Below are 19,181 nucleotides of genomic sequence, written 5' to 3'. Positions count from 1 at the left end.
TCGGGGGTGGTGAGGACTCTCCGTTTTTCCAATAAGGAAATCCGACCTCTGGGGGCTTTCCAGTTGAAATTTCCAACAAGTAACTTGGAAATTCCTAATCCCCATTACAGCTGGAACACACCATAAGAGTTGGCACCCAAATGCATTGATTGACAATTAATTGGGTTCCGTGGTATTTTTTGTCATTATATTGTGTGAAATATGGGTCCATGTCGAGATTACGGCCTTGCGACAAAATTGTGCTGAAAAATTTTAGTAAATGAGTAAATGTTTGCATTTTTTAGTTTTCGGAAATGCAGTTGTTTTAAGCAATTGAACAAAATGTCACCTTTTTTTCCGCCTATTCAGTTTAAAAAAAAAAAGTTTGGTAAATGTAGTTGACTGCTTGTGACTTTTTATTGCCTGAGAGATCCCTTCAGTCCTTACCCAGACAGACAATAGATGGATTTACATAGCCATGATCCCAAAAACCATATTGAGATGTCAAACTGTGATTTGGAATGGCTTGTGATGCCTTTTCATGTGAGACATCATATTGTCGTAACACAATGAACAAGAAGGCAACAATAGATTCAGTTTATTACAGGAATACATCAAGCTTTGTCGGAGAAGTTGTCTTTTATGTACCACAGAAAAACTTTGTCATCGGAAAGTGGTATACCCTTCACTACTTTTGACAATGGCAGCGCAGTGTTTTGCGTACTGAACTGTATAAACAATCCTGGTTTTGTTTGCTTATTAATTTTTTGAAGATGCCCAAAGAAAAGTAAATGTTTGAGTTTTTCTTTGCCTACGCCGTAGAGTGCTTGCTCATGTAGGCTTCTGTGTTTTTTCTGTCTGACTTTACATTACTAACCTTTGTACTTTCTGTCCTCTACAGTACTACGAAATGTCTTACGGCCTCAATATTGAAATGCACAAACAGGTATGTTTTTTCATTTGTTTGTGTGTTTTTGTTATTGCCTTGTGTGTGTATTGGGGTGAGTGTGCATCTTCGTGTGTGCTCACGTGTGTTTATCCGTGATCGATAGAGCTCTATCTCCATTTCCCCAGTTAGAGTCAGCCGGCTGAGCCCGGAGGCAGGATGAATGGCTCTGTAGATTGATTGGTGCTGTCTGGGGGAGCGGCCTGCTTCATTACATTAGAGGGGCATGGCTGTGGAGGGCAGAGGGATCGATCATCGGCCGGGTTAGAGACAGCCGAGCTGCACGTTTTGCGAGCGTTGACGCAAAACTGTGGGAAGGTGGATGCACAATTACGCGGACAACAAGACAAAACAGCAGACAAACATAAAACGGGGCGACAAATGCAGAATGTAGAGGACGAATACACACAAACAAAACGTTTGATGATCATTACAAGGAGGGCAAACTTTGTTTCCCTCAAGATCAGAGCGTTTACCAGTAATTACCCTTGCTATCGATCAGTCAGGCCTGAGGAAATTGGAGGCGGATTGGCCTGGGCCGCTTCACTGAAGAGTCTCACCGTCTTCTCCTCCTCCTAAAGGGCTATTCTGTTGTTTTATACCTCAACTTCTCTGTCTGCTGCTCTCACTCCCCATTTGTAATTAAGGGAGCCCCTTTCTTCCTCCCTCCCCCTCCACAACCGCTTTTCTTCTCGGCTCCACTTTCATTTTATGTCCATGTGAAGCTCCTGTTCCTTCTTCTTTGTGAGGGAGATGCATTTCTTCCTATTGTACACACACACACACACACAACTCCAGGGGAGGTCATTCGCTTCAGGCTTCAGTTGTCGGAGCAACAAGCTTCTGTAGGCGGGGGTGTGTGTGGGGGGGAGTGGGGTGGGGGAGATACAGACTAACAAACCACCTCCTGCTGTGTACGTACGTGTGTGTGTGTGCGTGTGTGTGTGTGTGTGTGTGTGTGTGTGTGTGTGTGTGTATTGCTCCAATTATATATGTGTGTGTAATGGGATGTCTGTTCTTAGTTAACGCATTATGTATTTTATCATCTCCTCCTCTGACTCTTCAAATTTGATATATTAGGACACAGAATGCTTACCATGAATTGATTTAAGTGGACCCCGACTTAAACAAGTTGAAAAACTTATTTGGGTGTTACCATTTAGTGGTCAATTGTACGGAATATGTACTGTACTGTGCAATCTACTAATAAAAGTCTCAATCAATCCTTTTTGTCCCGCACACTTGTCCCAACATAAGCTGTGCAGGTAAGCCGGTTGGTTTTGATCCTCATTAAGTTAAGATGACCTGATAGTCTTTGGTCAGACTATTCTCAGACGGCCTAATCAGAGGAGCCTTGATACCAGGGCTAATTATAGAGCCCTCGCAGCACGGGATTCTTAGAATGGACCCACAGGTATAGGTCTACGCCTAAAATGAGCTTCTCTCAAGCTTTCTAAACATGCTGCCAATTAGCTGTAAGACCGATTTACAGCATGCCAAGGTCAGCGGCTCACTAGCTTGCCAGTTGTCACGGGCTAAAAGGATGTCAATTATGTCTCCAATTCAGATTTGCAAGGCATTGTGTATTCCATACTTAAGAAGTGTGGTTACAAAAGATAATTGAAGATAACACTGTTTACATATCAATGTACAGTTCATACCAGTCAATTAAACTATAGGCTTCACCAGAGTATAGAGAGCGCACGGCCAAGTCTGTTTCAGACGATCTCCTACATGATTGGTCAAAAGGCACTCTCCTGAATACAGGACTGCTCCCAAGGTGGAGCTGATTCTCCGTGGCGCTTCCGCATTAGTTTTTCTATCCATCCAACGCTTGTTTCAACATGTAAAAATGCCCTGTTGTGCAACATGGGGCTGCTCCACTTGTGAAAAGTACGTAAAAAATGTACATTGCTTTCTCCGCAACCCGCAAAACGAGTTGTGCATGGTTTGACAAAAATAGACGTAATGCTACGGCAATCCATCAAGCGGTGCGGCTTCATAGCTTACCAAAGTCGTACTAAAAGATTCTGACAGATTTTTGAGCGCCGTGTGTAATGTTCTATATTCTCAATGGAACATTTAAACTGTTGGTGTTGTTAACTGCGTCGTATTGCAGTATACACGTATCTCTGCCACTGGTCACGCTTATCATTACACCATGTACCAAATAAATTAACTTCGAGGTTGGTAGGCACAACCAAAGTTATTCCGTACATTAGGCGCACTGTTGAGTTTTTGAGAAAATGAATGGATTTTAAGTGCGCCTTATTGTCCGAAAAATACAGTATGTTTATTGCGCCGACTGTTGGTCTCTCAACACTGCATGAGTGCATCAAATACGTCCGCAAAATTTTACTTTGACGAATTAAAAGCATGTTGTAATCAGAGTTGGGTAGTAAAGCACTACATTTACTGTTACATTTACTTAAGTAACTTTTTGAAAAAAAATAACTTTTCGGAGTAGTTTTAATGTAACATACTTTTTACTTTTATGTGAGTATTTTTGGAGGAACAAACGCTACTTTTACTCTGTTACATTAAGTTTCATTCCGATTGTTACATTTATTTATGTCATAATTATTTATAATCTATTGGTTCAGACTTACAAAGACAAATTCATTTTGACAGCGAGCCTTCTCCCGGCAGGCACTGTCACATGAATATGTTTTGTCAATCCAACAAAAGCTTTAGTGACGTTTGACTCAATTTTCACCAATCACGCGGAGCCTCACGGCGGGGATCTTGATATTGTAGGGATGTAACGAGCAACGGCAATAATGATGACGGCGGCAAAACTCCCGACGGTTAGTATTACCCTTTTCGATTAAAATGATTTAAGAAACTGAGATTGATAAGTGCACTTTGATAAAGTCGACTAAAACTACATTATTTTAGATTACAAACACATTTACAATACAACTAAAATCGATTTTTGTCAAAAGACTATGACTAAAACTAAATTAAAAACTGCTGTCAAAATGAACAGTGGTCGGTGGTATAAATAAAAACCTACTTGTTTAACAAGTGTCTGAATGTTCCCAAAATGAGACAATTTAATTATGTGACATGATGCAGCACATCCCAGCTGTTTGAGACAGCTGGCAAGCAGAAACCTCCCAAAACAGTTGACTAAAATAGCAATATGTTGTATTTCTCTGAGTCTAATAACCATAAGTGTCATTTAAACACATTACAACATTACCAACAACACTAAATAGCACTGGATATTATTGGTTAGATCTGGATCTTGAAAATCACTAGTGCTAGCTTATTAGCATGTAATATTTTCTGCTTCTACTGTATTTACATTCTCACATAGCTAAACAAGCTGATATGACCACAATCTCCCCCAATGTATGAGAGGCACACTGCGTATGGCCATTAGTCACATTAGAGACAAGAGCATGGAAAGTAGAACTTCACATGTCTATCCATCCATCCATTTTTAGTTGTAAAAATAGAAGAAACTGAATTATTCGATAAATCAGACTAATTTAGTGCATTGAAACGTACTGACTGTAAAAAGTGGCATGACGTCAGACAAGGCATCACAAATCTTCTATGAATACTTGACTAGTAAAAATAACATTTATATCATGTGCTGTCATCGGTGTCCGTAGAAATGTTCACGTTTCAGCCTACAAGAATTCCACTTCTAACTAGAGAAAACATGTTGCAATAAATGATGATTTTTATGTTTTTCATGCATGCACACATCAATTACAATTGTAGTCCAAGAACCATTAGAAATAGCTACTAGATACATCAGAAGTTACACACTAGTTACTCAATACTTGAGTAGTTTTATCGTGGATTACTTACTTACTCTTACTCAAGTTATTATTTTGATGACTACTTTTTACTTTAACTTGAGTCACGTTATTCAAAAGTAACAGTATTCTTACTTTAATATCATTTTTGGGTACTCTGCCCACCTCTGGTTGTAGTTTATGAGCTGAAGTATGTTTAGAACTATATTTAGACTTATTATTTTTGGTTGATTTTTTCAGGATAACTAACGTCAGAACGACTGCAATTGCGTGCCTACAGGCACAGCCGCACATGTCATTGGTAGCAAAGATGGTGCCTCTTGTTTAGTTGGCCATACTCTCTCTGCACCAGCAAATATAATTGTAAATTGGTAGTGATTCCCTCAACATTTGGATTTCTTCACTTTTAAGTGATAATGCTTGGTTAAGATTATATGGAGCGATGTATTGAGACGCAAACAAACGAGGCACAACTGGAAAGCTCTACAAACACATTGCGAAATGAGCGCATAAAAGTGTTACCTAATGCTAATCCTCGGCAAATATCATCCTTGGTACTCGTTGACATGTGGTAGGACCCCACACTTGTATTCATAGAAAGAGACCGTTTACAGTAGGTACTGCGGTATGGGTTCACACAGTTCAAATGAGCTCAACAGTCAACTTTTCTGTTTGAACAATAGTTTGTATGAGGTGAACTTAGTAATTACCCAGTAAAGTATGTTTGATTGAGGCGATTATTTGTTTGACGTGGAATGACACACCCCATTGATTGGGGAACGGCGTCTGTTGATGGCCATTATTTGGGGAAATGCAGTATTTCTTAACGCATTTCTCATTCAGTTGATTTGTGTGAATTACAGCTTCCATGATTTATCTTAGTTTTAGTTTTATCTGGAGGTATTTTGCATGACTGTTCACTTGCTACAGCATATGAACTGTGTAATGAAACCACCCTTAGCTTCTTAGCATATACTAGCTTTCTGGCCTGATGTTAATTGTTACGTTCGAGCTGCTAACTACATGAAGAACGCATGCCTGCAATTCTTGTTTATTACACTCTGTCAATTCTTCGTTGTTCATGTTGACTTACCCGCATTCCCAACCTCCCACTTCAATCCTGTCAGTTCAGTTTACATTACAAATATCATGTCTTGGAGTTCAGAGGTCGTCCAAATAAGTCTCTTGCGGGTTTTTTTTATAGCTCACCCAGGTGCATAATAGGCTAAACGGCTGTGGGGTCAATGCTTAAGTGAGATTTGGAGCGGTATAGATGTGTGCCTGCCAAATCGGGCTTGTCCTCTGTAACAAACCCAGATGGGCTGAACAAAACTCATCCAGATTTCGTATGTCTTGCATGTATGTAAAATTGGTAATAAAGAATAATTGAAGGTTAGAAACCTGCATCTGTTTGCGAGCTAGCTAAATGAATGCTCAATTCAAACAAAGAGATTGTGTAATGTTAATATCTACAGTCTCCACTTTGCTGGCTGCCCTACGTCTCCTCTCTGATTACATTTGTTGCTAACTTGCTGAGAAGTAATTATAGAAAACCCTAGTTCTCTTATGTTGTTGTTGTTGTTTAATAGCGCGTCTTGTTTCTATGGATTTAATGTGGAATGCCTTTCAAAGCATCTGCCCAAAGCCAAGTGCATAGAGCCTGTACGTTGCAAAAGAACCTCATTGATACATGCATACTTATAGAAATTGTGCGTATGTATCTATTCTTACGTGTACCGGTGAGCCAGCGCCCGTTCTTTTCTACTTTAGACAAGAGACGAGGGCGTGGCTACATGTCACCGAGTTGGCCATCTGATGGTATACGAAAGAAGAAGCGCTACATGTCACGGCTTCTCCAATTCCCCTTTCACCCTAGCCTTCCCCTTCATATTGCTTTGATTGGATGATGCGTAATACGAGCCCACTTATCTGATTTGATGCCACTGTGGGAGTATCTGATTTCAGACAATTGTAGCCACCTCCGGGGGGAGTCAGGGGCGGAAAGGGCGGATGTGTTGGCATGGATACTCGGAGCCCAGCAAATGAAGTTAGGAGCTGATGAGATTATGTTTAAATGCTGTTAGGGATGGGAGGCTTATAGGGATCGACAAGAACAGGAAAAACGGAGAGAACGTTGAAAAAGAGTGCGAGAAACTTGAGCCGTCTCCTGATAATTACTACGGAAACCTCTACGGTTTGTTTGTTTCGGACATCTCCTTTCTCCTTTACATCAGGACAAGTCCAAGTGTACATGAGTATTAAAAAACATATCTCCAATCTGCCCTCAATTTATCACTTTTGCTGTCAAGAATAAAGTACATTTTGTAGAAAAGGCACCATATGAGCAATAAACGACCAGGGGAATCAGATGTGAATGTAGAGTGAAGAAAACATTTTCTCACACAGTGGCCTAGAGGAGGGCTGCAAAAATAATCACATTTTTATTGTGATCACGATTTTGGCAGTTACGATTAAATGAGGGTGATTTGCGGAGATATTTACATTTAAAAATCAGGCTGCGCTGCATTTCAAACCAAGCACGTTCACAACCAACGGTCGGTTAACCGCCATGAGGGCAACCGATAGACAGTGGACTCATCTGAGAGCGAGTAAGAGTGAATGACAACTTAGGTTGAAGGTAGATCAGCCAGGAGCTCCCTAAAATATTAGGGAAAAAATACAGTATTGGTGCCTTCCTCTCCTGCAGAGTTACACAGAGGGTACCAACAGGCACGCATTTTAACCCCAGAACACTCGTTTCCCAAAATCCAGAAATGCTCCCAAGTGGATAAACCAACAACAAACTACACAACGAGTTGCATGGCAATACCGTGTTGGTGTGCACATCCATACAAATTATCGAGTTGTGGAGAACACGTTAAGTAATAATGACACTTCCCTTCTTTTCTCAACTGCCATCGTTTGCTAACAGAGCAGGCCACGCGCCACCGTTGCAAAGCCCTGACGAACAGCTACCGTATTTTTCGGACTATAAGTCGCAGTTTTTTTCATAGTTATACTATTATAACTATTATACTCAGGAGCGACTTATGTGTGAAATTACTAACACATTACCGTAAAATATCAAATAATATTATTTAGCTCATTCACGTAAGAGACTAGACGTATAAGATTTCATGGGATTTAGCGATTAGGAGTGACAGATTGTTTGGTAAACGTATAGCATGTTCTATATGTTATAGTTATTTGAATGACTCTTACCATAATATGTTACGTTAACATACCAGGCACGTTCTCAGTTGGTTATTTATGCGTCATATAACGTACACTTATTCAGCCTGTTGTTCAGTATTCTTTATTTATTTTAAATTGCCTTTCAAATGTCTATTCTTGGTGTTGAATTTTATCAAATAAATTTCCCAAAAAAATGCGACTTATACTCCAGTGCAACTTATATGTTTTTTTCCTTCTTTGTTATGCATTTTCGGCCTGTGCGACTTATACTCCGGAGAAACTTATAGTCCGAAAAATACGGTACATAAGTGAGGTTTTCTCAAGTACAGAAAACCGTAACGTCAACCGTGCACCGAGGGACACCGTATCCATCCACCTCTTAAACAACCGCCAAAATAATGGATATTATGATGTTTTGTTCGGCTAAAGACATATGTCCTATATATATGTTGTGTACAATGAATGTGTTCCATATGTGCCTTTCATACGTATTCCTATTTTTTTTCACTTGCTTGCATTTTATGATTGCACTCTGCAATGGCATATTAATTTTAGTTAGCCCTTTGTCTTTTGCACATTTTATTTTATTATTAATGAATTATTTTTATATTTTCATTTTGAAATGGTAAGCCAAGCCAAGTTAAAATAAAAAGTGCTATAAAATATGTTTTAACTATCAGTGAATAATCGTGATTAATAATCATGATTTCAATATTGATGAAAATAATTGTGATTATTATTTTGGCCATAGTCGTGCAACGCTAGCCTAGACTATATTTAATCAGTTTTTTAGGAAAACGCCTCCTTTTACCTCTGGGTAAAAAGAGTGGGTACAAGAGTTTCTAGAGTGGGTTCTTTACACCAATACCCCCATAAATGACAGCATACACAGTAGTACCGTAACAAGCTTAACTGGTTCTTTGACAAAACTTTTGACTTAAAACATTCGTATCTCAAATCAATGTCGATCATTGACATTACATAACATCAATTGAATTGGTTCTTGGCTCCCAGAACTGCAATTTTACCATGTAACAAGCTTTTTGAAAAGAAAAACAATTTTTTAGTTAACAAATATTGTATTAGAAAAATACAATAGACAAATAGTATAAACAATTACCATAGTTTTATGAACTGATGTTAGTGTTAGAGAATTGACTTTTACAGTATCTCCTTTCAGTTGCTCCTTTTTTAAACACACCATCATCAGTGTGTTTATATTATAATGGATAAATGTCAGTCGTTCACAAATTATTTTAACGTCCTTGGCTGGTGTTAATACTCATTTTGCTTCAGTATGGTGCAAACTAGCAGGGCTAAGGCGTATTGCTACTGCCACGGTACTTTTACTTCTATAAGTCAATTAATATCATCCACCTCTTTTTTCAGCACTGTTCTTTACGCTCAATTTTTTTCCTTCCCAAGGTTAGAAAACAAAGTTATGTCAATCTCGAGCTATAAGCTAATGCTAGCAAGTAAGACAGTGTTTTAGGTGGGTCAATCTCCATGAACTAGCGGTGGGTTACTCGTAACCCAAATGTTACCTAAAGCCTAACATCTAGAGCAGAGAGACAGATTTTATCTCAAAACACTCGTAAGTCAAGGTACCAATGTTGTAAATATGTTTTGTATATTATGATTGTGATAGCACACATTTTACATTATTTGACACACATTGTTTTATACGTATTGTTGCAACAAACAAACAAAACAAACATATTGTTATAAAAAGTACTTGTACAACTAGTAGCCTTGATAGTACTCTCTGCAGTTGAGTAAACAACGAGGCAACACAGTATTTCAATAGGGTAAAATACATAGTGGGTAAAAAACATTAAATGTTATCATTTTTGTGTTGATTGATTGATTGAGACTTTTATTAGTAGGTTGCACAGTGAAGTACATATTCCGTACAATTGACCACTAAATGGTAACACCCGAATAAGTTTTTCAACTTGTTTAAGTCGGGGTCCACTTAAATTGATTCATGATACAGATATATACTATCATATATACTATCATCATAATACAGTCATCACACAAGATAATCACATTGAATTATTTACATTATTTACAATCAGGGTTGTGGAGGGAGGGGGTGGGGTGTGGAGGGGGGATATGGACATCAAGTAGTGGACATAGAGAGAGAGAGAGAGAGAGAGAGAGAGAGAGAGAGAGAGAGAGAGAGAGAGAGAGAGAGAGAGATCAGAAGGCATAAGAAAAAGAAAAAGTATCTGCATTTGATTGTTTACATTTGATTATTAGCAATCCGGGGAGGGTGTTAGTTTAGGGTTGTAGCTACCTGGAGGTGAACTTTTATTGCGGTTTTGAAGGAGGATAGAGATGCCCTTTCTTTTATACCTGTTGGGAGCGCATTCCATATTGATGTGGCATAGAAAGAGAATGAGTTAAGACCTTTGTTAGTTCGGAATCTGGGTTTAACGTGGTTAGTGGAGCACCCCCTGGTGTTGTGTTAGTGCTGAAGTTTAGTGATCTTTCGAGTTTGTGGGTGAATGGCTAAAATGTGGACATGAGCAGAGTGTGAAAGTCCGTCAATGTGTTACTTAATTATTGTTTGCAAACAAACTGCAATGGCTTGATGATTTTAGTATCAACACCCAATATTGCCTCTTCCTATCAATCCTCAGACCGAGATCGCCAAGAGACTGAACACCATCTGCGCACAAGTCATCCCCTTCCTTTCGCAAGAGGTAAGCACGCCATCTCTTGACTGGTTTATCATCTGCTGCGACTCTCCCCTTTTTAAAACCTTGTGTTTCTGGGTTTTTTGCAGCATCAGCAACAGGTGGTGCAGGCGGTGGAGCGGGCCAAGCAGGTGACCATGGCCGAGCTCAATGCCGTCATCGGGGTACGCGGACTACCCGGACTACCACCCACAGTGTGTACTCTTCTACTTTTCCTTTTATTTTGTATTACGTGATTACATCTGATGTAAGAGAAGTAAATGTGTGACATCAGGGGAAGTGTAGACGGAATTCTTAATCACTGAAGCAATATTGAAGCATGCAAGACCTTTTAGCTACTTGGTTGCACTTCCGTCTAGTTTCGCTCATGGTGGCTTTTTAAGGATGACAACTGAGCGCTCTGCTTGATTGGGGCCCCACAAGAGAGCCATGGGGGCGAGGGTGTTGACATTAAGGGAATTGTGGGAAAGGGGCAGGTCATCAGCAGACCTTGAGCTTGGCTTCAGAGAATTGGATGTGAGTGTGCCTTGTTAGTTGGACTAATAGGGGTGTGTGTGTGTGTCTGTTTATTGCATGTGAAGCGTTATCTTGTGCTCCTCAGTCTCCAATTAACTGCAGCACTCTGTTGCCCTCAGTCTCCTCGGATAGAATTTGTCTCTTTACGGTGGCCAATATGCTCAGTAATAAATACAGGAGCTCCTTGTTTGCCTTTTAGTTGGACCGATAGTGATGTGTGTGTAAGAGAGAGAGAGAGAGAGATGGGGACGGGGACAGGGGGGCTCTTGAGGAGGATTTGGCAGTTGCTTTTGGAGTCTTAATTGCAGGGTTTTAGTGTTTGTAAAAGGGGGGTGGGGACTGAGGGTCACGGCGTTACCCATGGCGCTCCCCTCTTCTTCTGTTCCTCTCGTCTCCCACGCCAGCTTGTCATTCACCCCCATTTGTGAGTTAAATGAGTGTAATGAAGCGTGCTGCCCCTGCCTACACATGCGCACACACACACACACACAAAGTCACACATAAGTGCATATGCACCAGCTCATGCTAACATCCCATGACAATCTGTGCTCTGCTTGCCTCCGCCAATACTTCCCCTCCATTTGCTCCCATCAGGGGTCCTGTTTGTTTTACTGCTCCAGTGTGTTTTTGCATCTGTTTGTGTGTGTGTGTGTGTGTGTGTGTGCGTGTGTTATTGGAAACAACAGAAGGGGGTTTCTATATGTGTGCATGCCTTGTTTATCAAGACTCACTGCCTGGCTGATCAAGTGTGATGTGTGTGTCTGTGTGTACAAACTAAGGCTAAAAGGCTATTTAGTTATTTTGCCTTCACCCCTCAGGACACAGAATGGAGGAAAGGTGCAGGGGAGGAGGTGTGTGTGTGGGGGGTGGGGGGTGGAGTTTGTCAATTAGGTGAGATAAAAGTCAGTTTGACCTTCAGCGCTCCTTCCATCCCTGCCGAGCAACCTCCTGTGCCCCACCCCCCTAACCAAAACCTTCTTTCTACCCTTCCTTCTCTTTCCCCTCGCTCCCTCCCTCCTGCAGCGAATCAGTGCGCTTGGATTCTGGCGGCTACTGTCTGAGGAGGCAATAATGATGTTTTGGAACACAAAGGAATTTCACGCTTAGACGAGCGCCTGATTTGCTGTGAAAGAGAGAGCGGGGCTGCCAGCCAAACTCTTCTCTCTCTCTCTCTCTTTCTTTCTTTCTCTCTCGCTACCTCCCACTACTGACCCTCCTCTCTTCTCCCTCACAAGACCTGACAGTGTACGCAGCAGCTGGGCCCCCCCCTCCCTTCGCTGCCACCACATCCTCCGGCTTTGAGACTCTGATCCCAGCTGTCAGTATTGTTCAGTGTTTGACCCTAGAGGGATGACGAGGAGGAGGAAAGGAGGAATGGAGGGGGGCGGGAGGGTAGGATGTGTACACCTCCTTGTAGACGGCAGCAGCTTGTTGAGTTGCTGGAAGATCAGACACACAAGAAACCTTTCCATCTGTTCAGGGCCACAAATATCTGTTGCTTGAGTTTCACAATCATATTGATTTTGATTGTACTTTTAGTTATAGGTTACTTTGTCTCCTTTAATGAAACCTGAGCTTTTATGGCACACTCGGTACTCATATAGGCCAGTTGTACCCGGCTGGCTTTTTTAAGCTTGTTTCATCACTTCTATCTTGCTTTCCCCAACTTTGTGGATTATTTCCAGCTATTCCGATTTGTTTCATCTGTGCAAGTTGCAGTGTCATTAATTACTTGCATGAGGAGGCGGTCACATTAATTTACTGACATGTCTTTAGTACGCATGCTAATGTGGTTACAGATGAACAAGTGTTCCGCTGCTTTTACTTTGACATTATTTTGAGTAGAGATGTCCGATAATGGCATTTTTGCCGATATTCCGATATTGTCCAACTCTTAGTTACCAATTCCGATATCAACCGATACCGATATATACAGTCGTGGAATTAACACATTATTATACCTAATTTTGTTGTGATGCCTCGCTAAATGCATTAAACAATGTAACAAGGTTTTCCAAAATAAATCAACTCAAGTTATGGAAAAAAATGCCAACATGGCACTGCCATATTTATTATTGAAGTCGCATAATGCATTATTTTTTTTAACATGCCTCAAAACAGCAGCTTGGAATTTGGGACATGAGAGAGCATGAGGAGGTTGAGGTGGACGGGGTTGGGGGGTGGGGAAGTAGCGGGGGTGTATATTGTAGCGTCCCGGAAGAGTTAGTGCTGCAAGGGGTTCTGGGTATTTGTTCTGTTGTGTTTATGTTGTTACGGCGCGGATGTTCTCCCGAAATGTGCTTGTCCTTCTTGTTTGGTGTGGGTTCACAGTGTGGCACATATTTGTAACAGTGTTAAAGTTGTTTATACGGCTACCTTCAGTGTGACCTGTATGGCTGTTGACCAAGTATGCCCTGCATTCACTTGTGTGTGTGAAAAGCCGTAGATATTATGTGATTGGGTTGGCACGCAATGGCAGTGCCTTTAAGGTTTATTGGCGCGCTGTACTTCTCCCTACGTCCGTGTACACAGCGGTGTTTTAAAAAGTCATACATTTTACTTTTTGAAACCGATAATTTTAATTACATTTTAAAGCATTTATCGGCCGATAATATCGTCAGTCTGATATTATCGGACATCTCTAATTTTGAGTGTTATTTGTATTTTGAAATGTTTGGGTTACTATTAAGAACTTGCAAGATCGCTTGCATTGCAGTCCTATCTCGTTTATCGCGGTGTAATATTGATAGTTTTATTATTTTTAGTTCATTTAACCATTTTAATGCTTGAAAATGCCTAAACTACAGTAGTGTGCCGTCAGGGCCAGCAAGGCCTTCTCTGCTGGCCTCGCATAAATCATGATCATGAATTAATAGAAGTTAATTTTATTTTTAATTTAGTTTTTCATAAATATATGAAATTATTAATCATATTCTCTTTGTCATATTAGGCTCCAGTGTTGCTTGTTTTACGTCAGAGCTTTTATCCAATCAGAATTCAGCTAGCTTGTTGCCAGCTATGTATGAATTCTGCCAGAGGCCTTCTGAATCAACATTAACTGTGCAGTGTAAACGAACATTCAGTTGATAGATAGTTGAGATAGCCAGTCAGATCTCAAGTTGTTGACAGTAGCCCATCTAGGCAGCCTTACGGAAAAGGTGACTGTCACAACTTCTGATTGGATACTCACTTGGGAGTAACAAGTGTGTATCCAATCAGAAGTTGTGATTTGCGAAAGCAGGAAGTGGCACCGGAGAAATCACCGGTACTCACTTTTTTAACCCACAAAGGAGTGCAAAACGTTGATTGGGTGGCAGGTATATATTTGCGAGGCCATTTTCAAGAAGGATATTTAAAGAGAAACTAGATCTTGTGAGACGAGGTCGCTCGGCCTCTGAAGTTATCTAAGCTGTCCAGGCGGTGAAATGATTTGGCCGCCACTTCCACTCGAATAAACCAATTACGAGCGGTATCAAATCAAATCAAATCAACTTTATTTATAAAGTACATTTAAAATTTACCACAGGGGTAGCCAAAGTGCTGTACAATGGGCAGGTTAAAAGATAATACAAGAACCGAGCAAACACAACACAACACAGACAGGACACAATAAAAAAAATAAATACCACTTGCTTATACGTCGGATGGGTGCTACAAATTGTGAGTTCAAATATTTAAGTTCTATATTTTTTCACATTTTAATGTTTTTTACAATTATTTAATTGCTGATGCGGGTTTATTGATTTTAAATGCGCTGAAAAATAGCCCGTTTTGTACACTGCTGAGGTGATTCAATGTGCAGTTGTGCGCAAGTGTGTTTCTGTATAGTATTTCTCTAGCCGTGGTCATGTGGTGACATAAATTGTGGTATTTTGAGGGGTATTTATTGAAGTAGGACATCACTGAAGGCCTGGGTGGAAAACGCACGGCCGTTCACTGCTAATATACGGCAAACATGTTGTACAATATACTTTAGAAAATAAAAAGAAAATACCAACAAATCTGCGATGTGGTGAAGCTACAATATTTGAAGCGCGATGTAATGAGGGACGCTTTAAATTACATTTTTTTCATTTTGGCAACGTTGCATAAACATGTGGTCGTGCATGAGATTGCGCCATGTCCTGGCCCACCTCTTTCCAATTGTGCCAAGCAAGCGGAAATGTACGATGCTTTGGATCCGTGTGCCCCCACTAGCCAAACATGCCGGACTTTAGGCATGAAGTCCCAAGCATGTTGCGATTAGCTTAACGGGAGTACCTGTTTAATAACCAACCCCTCTCTCTTCTCATCTTTGTGTGCCTCCTAATCAGCAGCACCTATCACACAACCATGGCGGAGGCCCCATGCCCCTCACGCCTCACCCGGCCGGCCTGCACCCGTCTCAGTTGGGCGGTTCGGCCAGCCTCCTGGCACTCTCCGGAGCTCTCGGCGCCATGCCTCCACATCTGGCAGGGAAAGACGGCGCTGATAAAAAACCTCACCTCTCCGGACCGGACTCGCACCCGGGAGGTGCTGATCACCTGAGAGGTAAACTCAAATGCCCGAAGTATAGCAAAAAATTAGTGTTCTTTCATCGTATTTATTATTATGTTGTCTCTCTCTGCCTTTGTTCCGTCACCTTGTCACAACAGAGCGGGAACCCGGCACAGTAAGTACCTTTGCTTTTAGTTTTTCATGTTTTTGTTTTACATGAGAGCTCTTTCAGGTCATAGGATTTATTTATTTATATCACATAGGGGTGTAACGGTACACAAAAATTTCGGTTCGGTAACCTCGGTTTAGAGGTCACGGTTCGGTTCATTTTCGGTACAGTAAGAAAACAACAAAATATAAATTTTTTGGTTATTTATTTACCAAATTTGCAAAATATTCCACCAAAAATATTTTTCTGAGTGGAATATTTGATGTGAAGTAATCGGAACCTTGGATAGGTCAATAATTCATAATAACATTGATTTTGATTCAATATTATGTTTTGAGCAATGACAGTTTGAAAGAAAAAAAAACCGCTTTGTTTTATTAGTCAACATTGCAAAATACATTTAATCTTTTAGCTTTTTTATTTCACTTTTGTTATGTTTTTGTTTATTTTAATAGTATTTTTAGAATGTGCCGTAGGCCGCAAATGGCCTCCGGGGCACACTTTTGACACCCCTGCTATAGATAATAAAAAATGTAATCTGATAAATCTATCGATAAAAAGCAGAGCCTGGCGACGAATGCGTGTTTTTCATAACTCTCTCGCTCTCTCTGTCTCTGCCCCTCCCTCACGAATGCTGCTGCGCGCACAATTTGTTTTGTTTTTAACCCCTTCTTAACCCTGAACGTACATTGAAAATACACGCAACCCTAACTCAAAATGCCGGACATTTGAGGCATTTAAGAAACTCCGCCAGGACAGCCCCGCAAAAGAGGACATGTCCGGTGAAAAGAGGACGTATGGTCAGTCTATCATAGCCCGTTAGCTGCGTGTGTTGTGCCTTGGTGTGCATTGTTTACACAATGTGTGGTACGCTACTTAATATGCCCTTGTGGAAACTCGTTCTGTACACCTCCGAATCGTACCGAAACCTCCGTACCGAAACGGTTCAATACAAATACACGTACCGTTACACCCCTAATATCACATGATCATTCAGTGACAAATCATGATAATTGTAATGTAATGGTTCATTTTATTTCCAACATGCTTATCAACACAATTACATTAAAGTGCATCACGTTTGCATTTGCACTATTTAACACGAGTTGAAATTAATACTACCTTATCCTGGAATCTTCAAATAAATGCTGGTCCATTCATCGACAGCCAAGAAGATAGAAGCATGACACAACAATTCAGAATAGGAACGTTCTAGCTTTCTAAAAGTGCACCTGTTGCTATGGCAAGGATTTGACTTTATTGTACTCCTCTGAGCTACTTCCTCCTTCGGGGATCAATGAAGACCGTATCACCGTGACGTTAGAGCGCCTCGTAATTGTTTTAACCGTCAGCTCGCACCTAAATGGCCTCTGCGGTTGAGTTTGACAGCCCAACTGTGTGCGTGTGTCTACGTGTATGAGCATTTATGGGTTCTCTTGGGGCAACGCTTTGGTTGCCTTCTTAGTTCTGCCCTGGAGCGATTCTGAACTGCTTTCTCTGCCAAATGAGCCTTTTAGCACACACACACACGCACACACACACATGCACACGCTCCTCCAAGCCTTCATTGTTGTGCATATTTAACACCTCAGTGAGCAGATTACCTTCCCCCCAACCCTCCCCACTGCCCCTGATCCCGCGCTTAAAGACTCTCATTGTGTTTAATATCACCACCACTGAGAGGGGTGGGCTTTATAGAGGAGGGGTGCAGCAGTCATATGACACTAAAAGTGCATGTGTGTGCGTGCACGTGTGTGTGTGTGAGTGTGAGAGAGGGGGTTTGCTTGTGTTTTGCGGGTCAGCGCTTCTGAGCTCAGCCCACTAAAAACCTTTCTATAAAGGGGGAAGAGGGGTTGGTGGGGGGTGAGGAAGGGCCCCCTTGGTAGAATGCCGATTTTCCGCCCCTGTCACCTCTCCGTCGCTTGTCACCCTTTCTTCTCCTCCACACACTCTTCCTCCATTTTCTCTGTCCTCTAATCTCCCATTTTTTTCTCACTCCCCCCTTCCTCCTCCTCTTCCTCCTTCATTTACCCTCCCCCCTCCCTGTCAGCACTCCCAACGCTGCTGCTTGATGTGTGCACGCGCATGTGTGTTTGTGTATGCTGGATGCACATTTCATTGACAAGCTGTGACTATAATGGACTCAACATGAAGCTTTAATCCATTAACAAAAGGATCCGTTGGTCAGGAGGCAAAGGGGGTTAGGGCGGGGGTGCTTAGTGTGTGCTTTTGGGACACACAAGCGTTATGCAAGCAATACACACATAGGCTTTCACAGTCAATTACACACTGCACACTCACACACACGCACTCACACACACACCCACGCACACACCTCTCACACAGCAGCTCGTCACAGCCAAGAGAGGCAGTGCGGATAGATTTTAAGAGCCACTTAATATAATCATCAACTTTACAGGCGTGTGTATTGGTGTGCGCGCCTCTGAGCTCTTAACCTACTCGCTAAAAAGTTCTCGCTCTGTTTTTATAACTTGCCCTGCGCACACATGCGACCATAGCCGCTGGCATTTGTAGCGGTGTCGTCTAGGCCAACATGTTCCCGCCACGTTACATGGAAAGTTTCGCATCATATCACCATCTTTCCTCAAATAGTGGCCGTGCTCCAATTAGTTGGTTTAGTCCCCCCACTTCTTCAGACAATAAATGCCTTCTTTAAATAGATGCCCCATTCCCCCACCCCCGCTCGCACCAACGCAGAGTGGAGGGTCAGCGGCTGTGTGAAAGGGAATAGCAGGCAGCCGGAACAGGGGTATAAAGTTCAACACTTGACTCATTTGTGTCGCTCGGTTGTGTTAAAAGCAATTGTCGCTGTCCAATATGAATATTTATTAGGAATGTAACAGTATCAAAATCTCACGGTATGATGTTATCACGGTGTTAAAGGGGAACTGCACTTTTTTTATTTTTTACTTTGCCTATTTTTTGCAATCGTTCTGAAGGACATGACGATGGATGGATTTTGTTTTAATGCATTCTAAATAGCAAATAAATGCGATTAAAACTCCGCTTACAATAGAGCCTACGGGAGTCACTCTAATCCCTTAAAGGCCTACTGAAATGAATTTATTTTTTTTAAAACGGGGATAGCAGATCTGCTATCTGCGTCTGCTATCTGCGTCTGCTATCCAACTCAAAGTCCTCCTGGTTGTGTTGCTACAGCCAGCCGCTAATACACCGATCCCACCTACAGCTTTCTTCTTTGCAGTCTCCATTGTTCATTAAACAAATTGCAAAAGATTCACCAACACAGATGTCCAGAATACTGTGGAATTTTGCGATGAAAACAGAGCTGTTTGTATTGTGATACAATGTGTCCGAATACTTCTGTTTCAACCATTGACGTCACGCGCAAACGTCATCATACATAGACGTTTTCAACCGGAAGTTCCCCGGGAAATTTA

General features: G+C 41.4%; 1 protein-coding gene across 3 annotated transcripts in view; it reads left to right on the top strand.

The window, feature by feature from the left end:
• The window catches only part of LOC133632982 (transducin-like enhancer protein 1), a 53,012-nt gene that overhangs the window by 10,243 nt on the left and 23,588 nt on the right, over positions 1–19,181 (top strand). For 2 of the 3 annotated variants that reach the window (XM_062025878.1, XM_062025877.1), the window contains exons 4-8: positions 881–925; positions 10,542–10,604; positions 10,688–10,792; positions 15,428–15,644; positions 15,749–15,765. In XM_062025878.1, coding sequence (XP_061881862.1) covers positions 881–925; positions 10,542–10,604; positions 10,688–10,792; positions 15,428–15,644; positions 15,749–15,765 — 447 coding nt within the window. The remainder of the gene's footprint in view (positions 1–880; positions 926–10,541; positions 10,605–10,687; positions 10,793–15,427; positions 15,645–15,748; positions 15,766–19,181) is intronic. The other variant, XM_062025879.1, reaches the window with a different exon arrangement.

This window comes from Entelurus aequoreus, linkage group LG17, assembly GCF_033978785.1.
Source record: "Entelurus aequoreus isolate RoL-2023_Sb linkage group LG17, RoL_Eaeq_v1.1, whole genome shotgun sequence".
Lineage (NCBI taxonomy): Eukaryota > Metazoa > Chordata > Actinopteri > Syngnathiformes > Syngnathidae > Entelurus > Entelurus aequoreus.
Note: the sequence above shows the minus strand (reverse complement) of the source record. Positions and strands in the feature narration are given on the sequence as shown.